The 8106-nt window shown below is 38.4% G+C and overlaps 1 protein-coding gene across 10 annotated transcripts in view; it reads left to right on the forward strand.

Annotated features, from left to right (window-relative positions):
* LOC131151872 (SWR1-complex protein 4) overlaps window positions 1-6179 on the forward strand; it is a 33204-nt gene extending 27025 nt beyond the window's left edge. For 2 of the 10 annotated variants that reach the window (XM_058103330.1, XM_058103331.1), the window contains exons 13-17: window positions 3497-3568; window positions 3715-3775; window positions 5326-5360; window positions 5475-5557; window positions 5661-6179. In XM_058103330.1, coding sequence (XP_057959313.1) covers window positions 3497-3568; window positions 3715-3775; window positions 5326-5360; window positions 5475-5555 — 249 coding nt within the window. In that variant the 3' untranslated portion in view covers window positions 5556-5557; window positions 5661-6179. Of the gene's footprint in view, window positions 1-3496; window positions 3569-3714; window positions 3776-5325; window positions 5361-5474; window positions 5558-5651 lie in introns of those variants that run through there. The other 8 variants (XR_009135787.1, XR_009135785.1, XR_009135788.1 and 5 more) reach the window with 8 other exon arrangements.
* The last annotated feature ends 1927 nt before the right edge of the window (window positions 6180-8106 follow it).

Here is an 8106-nt window from a genome sequence, read left to right on the forward strand (position 1 = left end):
TAAAGCCTAATTGCAAGTAAATTTTGGTGAAGTACTTGGCATGACCTATTTGATCAAACAAATCAACAATCAAATGAAATAGAAAACTTGTTGCCAACATTCACCTTATTGAGCGTGTGGTTGTCCACACACATCTGCATGCTCCCATGATGTTTCCTCTAAAACAACACTAGTGATTTGAGTGGTACTTTGTAAGGGTGTATTTGGCTTGCTTCCAATAACTCCCAAGTTGTTTCCTCAACTCTTTTGACTCACTCTGTTAACTTGGGAGGCGCCATCTGATATGGCCCTTTAGGTGGCGACTTAATCCTTGGTAACAACTCGATTTCATGCTCTGAACCCTATTGCGTAGGCAAGTTGTGAGGTAACTTATTTGGCATCATGACTTTGGCCTGTGTCTTCATCTACCACTAGCATGGCAAGACATGTTTGTTCACCCTTTCTCAAACCCTCCTTGAGTTGCATGGCTGAGAGGAACTGCTCATCATCCCCTTTTTACGCAACAACTTGCACCATGCAAAGGCGGTCTCGCATCAAACAAAGGGAAATTGGCAAATAGAATCATTACTGCCTTAGTTTCCCTTAAGAATTCCATTCCAAGTATCACTTGAAAATCGTCCATGGGCATAGTTGTAAAATTCACATGTTTCGCCCACCGTCCAAGTTTTACTGTCACTTGCTTGGCCACTCCTAGAATAGGTTGAGTTGGGAAGTAACTGCTTTTATGCATCTTGAATCCTTCTCAAAGTTCAAATTGAGTTTTTGTGCTTCTACTTGTGAGAAAAAATTATGGGTAGCTTCGGTATCAACCATAGCATGGATGCTCTTCCTATTGATCCTCATTTCCACAAACATTAACCCTTTTTCTTAGGTAGCTTTCGGTTCTTTTGTTTGCCTTTTGGTTGATGTTTTTGTGATCCCTACAATGCATCAACATGTTCAGCAAGTTTAGCCATCTCCACGTTCACATTGGTGACTGTCTCAGCTTGTGCCTGTGGTTAGTATGGTCTCTTATTAACGCTTCACACAATCCACATTACGAAGGCAATTGAATTCACATAGCAATTAACCAAGCTCTAATACCATCACAAGCTGAACACTCCATACCTTGTCAAGGGTTGTGCGGAACTAGTTGAAGCATTCTTGCTTAACTAATCAGTCAAAGCATACTGTGGTTTACAACATGAACGCATTCATAGCAATTGAATGAAAAGTAAGCAGAAGCAATAAATTGGCGGAAAAGGATTCATATAGCCGACCCTACTTAGTGGGACTAAGGCTTGGTTTTGCTGTTGTTGTAAGTAACAAGCATGCAGTAAACATTGAAGTAATGTAATTTATTAACACCACCTTTGTAAGCAACATGTGTTTAGCGAGGGTGGTAATTACACATTTATGAAATGCGAATGAGTTTTACAAGATTGATGAATACTCATCCTCCCATAAGCTTTATGCTATTTTAGCTTTCACACTAAGAAACATCAAAATGTCTGAGGAGTCATACTCTCAATTCTACACTAAGGCATTGACACACTATAGTGACAAAACCTATACTAGTATTTACATGATGGTAACCCATCCCATGCACACTGGACAAGCAATCACAAGCAAGCATAATGTCCTGAACAAGCTCAACTCGTGACAAAGGGGAAGGGAAGAAAATGAGGTTAAAGGGGGTTCACTGGCTCGGTAAAAATGGACCATTTGTGCGTGGGAATATGAGGTTATTGTGAAATCACTTTTTGACCCCAAAATAGATGTGATTATGGGATGCCATGGGCACGTTGTAGAATTTCCACCTCATCATACCCTCTTTCTTGAGCATCTGTTTGGAGCCCCAAATGCTTACACTACTCCATTACACCCCCCAATAGAGAGCTCATTGTCCACAGCATAATCCTCCCCCCTGCCACTTACCTGAATAGGGCTGGAAAAATGTCTTTTAAGAGCTGTATCAACTCACCACACATCGAACCTGAATTTTACTCTTTCCATTTCCCACCATGTACACTTCCTGTTTCCTTCAATGGCCTTTGAAAGGTCCACATGTTTGTGTTTGGGAATCAAGCCTCAATGTGTGCTTGAGTAGATACAGCCATTGGCAACCACTCATTTTCAGTGCCCCTCATCTTCTGCAGCTAATCTCTACATGCATTTGCAAGGCAGGGATTGGTTCAAAGTATATAAATGTCTGAGATTCAGCCTGCCAGAGTTAGCACTTAGTGCAAGTTCACAGTGTGTTCCAGTCCACCTAGATTATTCATATTCCTGCACATTGCTACTTTTCAAGGATCTTGTTTCTCTATTTCATGTTCTGTTTTAGCAGCAGCAAACAGCTACTTATAAAATGCAATACCTAGTGCATAAGGCTCCCTGTTCCATGTTGGGCCTGGCATGATGTATGCAGCGTTGATGCCACATTTGGAGAGTTTATTTCTGTGACTTGTGCCTGACATTCAAGTTTGAGTGAACGCCTTACTGTATTAGTGGCTTGGATCTGTGACCTTCATATGAGCGTAATACTCCTATTGTTGGGTCAAAGCTTGTACTCCACTTATCATACTTTGAAATAAACCCGACCTTGTGCCAACCTTGAGAAAGACATCCAAGGAGTGGTCCTTCCACGATGATTGGAACCCAGCAATGGCATGAGTATCATGTTGGCATTTGAGCCCACACAACTCAGGGTATCCTTCACTGTGGATCCCAATGTTCTCACCCCACTTTTATGGCTCCAAAAATAATAGCTTCTGATTGGTGGGTTCCAAATTTCATGTGGAGGCATTCTTCTGAGGTGTTCCTGACCAACCCCCTCCCAACACCCCACTCACCCCACCCCCCCCCCCCCCCACAAAAGGGGAAAAAAACCCTTGATTTTTATCTTTGGAAATTTAATTTCAGAGTCCTGTATATTTTTGTTGAAGTTTTAGGTTCAGGTTCAAAGAAGTTTTGATCCTGGAGACCGCCTGAAGCATGGCACACACTCTGGGAGGGGCTTCAAGAGCTCTTCTCTGGGTGGTTGTCTTGGGATATGGACATGGCTTGGGACAAGTGTAGTATCATAATTGACAATGAGAGCATCTTGATTTTCACGAGGGGTTGTGTAGCCCATAGCTTAAGTGGGCCTTTGAATGGACCAAAAAACGTATAAAAAGCAAACATTTGAAATTGGTTTTGATGCTGATTTATTATATTGTTTATTGTGTTTGAATTTCTGAATTATGAGGGTATCAGCCGTCAATGCTAAAATATAGTTAGTTGGGAAAGGAAAAAATAATTTCTGTGATTACGTGCCATGGGTTAGTGAGTTGAAGTTGTCTATATTTGTTCTTTTTAGGCATGAAAATTTATTTTTGCTGCCAATGCCCTTGGAATGTCCATGATCAAATAAAGTTTCTCTAACTAACGTATTTTTCAATTATTATTGTTGCATGTCGGTGTGCAAGCACTTGTGTGTATTTGCACATGTTTAATCAGTGTGTGTTTTGCTAATCAGGTGCAATATAAGGAGGCTGAAAGCTCATCTCTTCGTGATGGTTCATATGCTGAAACCCCAAGCACACCCAAGGTTACGAAACTTTATTTATTTACTTATTTTACTCTTTGCAAGTGAGTTGGTCTGTCTGTATGCTACTTTCATCAGCCAAAGCACAAAAACATGACAAACTATCGCTTCCATGCACCTGAAGATGTGGTTTCTAAAACTGTTTACAGCGTTTGCACCGAGGTGGGGAGCAGGACCGGACATTCATTCCAGACACCGCAAATTTTGGAGGTATATATTCAGGGAAAGCAAGCATTTGGAGCTAGCCTTATATTCTCCGCTTCTTTATTTATTTTTTACTATTAGAGAGATCCATGCGATGCATAGGTTTTTGACTATTTAATTTATTAAGTACTACACAATATTATATTTACATGTTATTATAAAATATATAACTTAAAACATATAAATTAAATTGTAAACATTGTATAAATTAATGAGATATATAATTTAGAACATAAAAAATTAAATTATAAACATTTAATAATTTGTTATATTATTTTTTAATCAATATGTGTGTGTGTGTGTGTATGTATTAATGTATGTATTATAATAAAATATATAATTTCAAACATGAAAAAGAGGATAAATTTGTCATTTCATTAGGAAAATCAAGGGTAAGATTGTTAACGTGGAGTACCAATATCTCTTCCTTTTGATGAGTCCAATAAATTACTTAACTTGTGTGGGCTCTTAATAGAGTCCAAGATGTATGGGGAATGAGTATAATATTAATGCATTTTTTGAATTGTGTAGAGTATTATAATAAAAATATTATTTATGTATTTAATTGTTCAAAAAATTCTTCATTGGTTCTAATTTTATTTTATTTTTCAATTTAAAATCACAAGAAGTTAGAATTGGGGTGTACACACGCACACATGCATTCAATGTTAATTTTGTCAAGTAAGAAAAGAGAGGATAAATTCTTCATTTCATTCAGAAAATCAAGGGTAAGATTGTCAATGTGGAGTGGCAGGTAGCTATTCCTTTTGAAAAGAGTACAATAAATATCTTAAATTGCATGGGCCCCTATAGAGTTCAAGATGTGTAATAAATGCATGTTTTGCATTGTGTAGAGTATTATGGTAAGTACATTATTTGTTTATTTTATTATTCAAAAAAGTTTTGACTGGTTCTTCTAATTTTATTTTATTTTATAATTCAAAATTACTAGAAATTAGGATTGGCACTTTGGAGGCCAAAGAAGGCTCTTTGTTTTGGTTTTATATATATATATATATATATATATATATATATATATATATATATATATATAGTTTTGGAATGATAATGTTCAGTCTTCTCTTTTTATAAGTTCATCCATTGGAGGCCAAAGAACGCAAAAGACACTAACCTCCCTTGAGGTTTGACAAAAGGATGGAAACCTCCCTGAGGTTTCAAAAATGCCACAGACCTCTCCTGAGGTTTCAGAAATGCCACAAACCTCCCTTGAGGTTTTCTAAAAAGACATGTACCTCCCCAAAAGAAGCTTGATTTTTTGTAAAATAAGGGGAGGTTTGTCTTTTTGGTAATTCCCCCCGCCCCCCCGGGGGGGGGTACCTCAGGGGAGGTCTTTGGAATTTTTGAGGTTGGGGGGTTACCTCAGGGGAGGTCTTTGGAATTTTTGAAACCTCAAGGGAGGTCATTATCTTTTTGTCAAACCTCAAGAGAGGCTAATGTTTTTTGCTCATATATATATATATATATATATATATATTGGGATGATGCTGTTCAGTTTTCTCTTTCTATTAAGTTCATCCATTTCATTGTGATTTCAGGGGAAAGAGTTGGTAAAAGGGACCAGAAACGTAAGGTAAAAGCCCATTTTTTGGTCTATTTTCTTGATCATATTTCTCTTCATTGTCGTTTTTTTCCCTGAATCTTCTGTCCCTGTAATAATCTTTTGTTAACAATCCTACTGCTCAAGGCTCCTGGAAGGTTATCAGAAACACCATCATCACCTGCTCAGTCTAAAAGGGCTCGAAAGTTGAAAGCTACAGATGCATAATAGTTAAGAGCATTGTTATTGTTTTGCGACGTTCACGTGTTTTTTTTTTCTCCTTCCATTATTAAGAATTCAGTCGCTCACATTTCTCTGAAATAGCATTAGCAGTGCCATGTATTCAGGCTTTGCAAATGCCTCTATGCTGGGCTTGATTGGGAAACAAGATTTGGGTGGAAATGCCCTAAGAGCCTGGTGGTATGCTATGGGAAGCAGAAGCTGAAGTCTCAGTTCGTGTGAGTTTGTGGGTGTGTTCGACCATTACAGAGAACGAATGAAGGTCCATGCTGACAGAATTTTTCAATTAAAAGACGCGACATCAAACATCATTGCTTCTGGTTAGAAAATCAGACACCTTACACATTGTGCTTTACATAATTGTTGTACAAAATGAATCTAAAGTTGTGTTCTGATAGGAGCTGGAAAATTGCTTTGTATAAGTGTTTTTTCTTTTTCTTATTTTTTTGGTAGTTTTTTTGGCAGGTTTGGATCTATTTTTTCCAATGTTGTGTAAATATGGTTGGTTGGGAGCAAAATTCAGTTGGTCTTTTTCCAGATTAAGGTGCTCAATTCATTCTTGTGCAGAATCGATCTAATGGATGGGGAAATTATAGAATTTGATTTTTAGTACATGAGGAATTGTGTATCATGGTCGCTTGTACCACTTTAATATGCCAATGGAATATCATTTTGATATTTTATAAATAAAACCCATAGCTCACAAACAAAGGATGCAAAGAGTAAGACATTATTTGTATAAACATGTTTGTTTTATTCGCGGACTAAATTTCATCTTACCAATCCAAAGGAAATTTAATATTTGCTGCAGATAGGGTTACATTAATATGGGTGGTCTCCATTGCTTAAGGCATGCGCATGTTGAAGCGCACGTGACCTAGCTAAGCTGCCTCGTGGTGCCAAGAGCATGCAGCATGTGACTTAGCTGAGCTGCCTTGAGCTGCATAGCACGTGCAACATGTCTTGATCAAGTTGCCTCGAGCTGGTACGCACGTGTGGTGTGCATGACTTGGCTAAGCTGCCTCGAACAGCTTCCAAACTTGCTTTGCAAGTGGACCTCCTAATCAAGCTGCCAGACATGTGCAGCATGCGTGACCTGACTAAGTTGCCTCCATCTGCCAAAACAAGTGCACTACACATACCTTGTTGACCAACTTCGAGCAAGGCAGTTGCCAAAAAAAAAAAAGGGTTAGTGGTAACCATTGATCTCTCTCTCTCTCTCTCTCTCTCTCTCCACTGAGACCTACCAAACTTGTTTTCGATCTCAAAAGGCAACAAGAACTCTTCATCAAACTTTTATACGATCAATCTTTATAGTGGTAATCCATTTTTTTAGAATCAACATAATGGGTCTACATTGGGGATGGCGTAGTCATCCTTGCAACATTGAATATGCCACTAATAAGGTTGAAAAAGGTTGCCTCGGAAGTAGCTAACCAACCTCCTTGTCGAGTTACTCGAAGTCAAGGGGTAGGTGGTTTCTTACCACCCTTGCCATCAGAACTAGTCACTCACGATCAATTCACCACTTTCCAATGGAGGCTCTAAGGAATCCTTGAGGAAATTGTCCAAAACCAGCAGGTACCACCACCTACGCACTATGTACAGACCACTGTCCCTCTAGAGAAAGAAAGAGTTATCTACTAGCCTTATCCTGTAGTAGCTATCGTTCGAATAGTGGAACTATTTGATGAAAAGAGTATACCAACAAGCCATTCCTCTACCATTGATGGAAGGTTCAAAGAAATGAATAAATGATTTGAGAAAATGGCCAAGGAGATGCGTTAAGGAAAAGAAAAGTTGGAATTGCTAGGCATGGAGCAAAAAAATTCATCATTCACTAGTGCAGTTTTGGAAGCCCCTTTGCTTGCAAAGTTTAAAATGCCACAAGTTGAGTCCTATAATGGAAGTAGGGATCCCATTGACCACCTCCAGACCTTTAGACCACTTATGCTTCGTCAAGGAGCCCCATACCTAATTATGTGTTAAGCCTTTATGACATCATTGAAAAGCTTTTCTTGATCTTAGTATCAGAGCCTTAAAAACCCACACAATTAACAGTTTCATATAGTTCAACAAGAATTTTGTAGCCCACTTTGTCAGTAGTAAGAAGATGATGAATATGTCTACCAACTTGATGAATTTAGTTCAAGGAGATTTGAGGCTTTTAAAGATTTTATGAGGTGTTTCACCATGACAACACTAGAGGTAAAAAACTTGGATTTAGAGTCGCTCTAGTAACACTCACCAGTTCTCTAAAATCAAGTATATTCCTCCAGTATTAAGAAAAAAGCATTGGTAGACATGGGAGAGCTTCTTATGAAAGCCCAAAAGTACATAAATGTAGAAGAGATGATGTTAATGAGGAAAGAAATGAGTGGAAGAAAGAAGAGAGGAAGTTAGATGGTCGAAGTGTAGAGCAGAGTAACCCAAAGAGATGGGGGTATTCTCAGGAGGATAAAATCCAAAAGGAGTGACCAACCATAAATTTAGGATCAAATTTCACTCACCTCAAGAGATTTTTAAAGAACTTGGTGCA

The sequence above is a fragment of the Malania oleifera genome, chromosome 3 (assembly GCF_029873635.1).
Source record: "Malania oleifera isolate guangnan ecotype guangnan chromosome 3, ASM2987363v1, whole genome shotgun sequence".
Lineage (NCBI taxonomy): Eukaryota > Viridiplantae > Streptophyta > Magnoliopsida > Santalales > Ximeniaceae > Malania > Malania oleifera.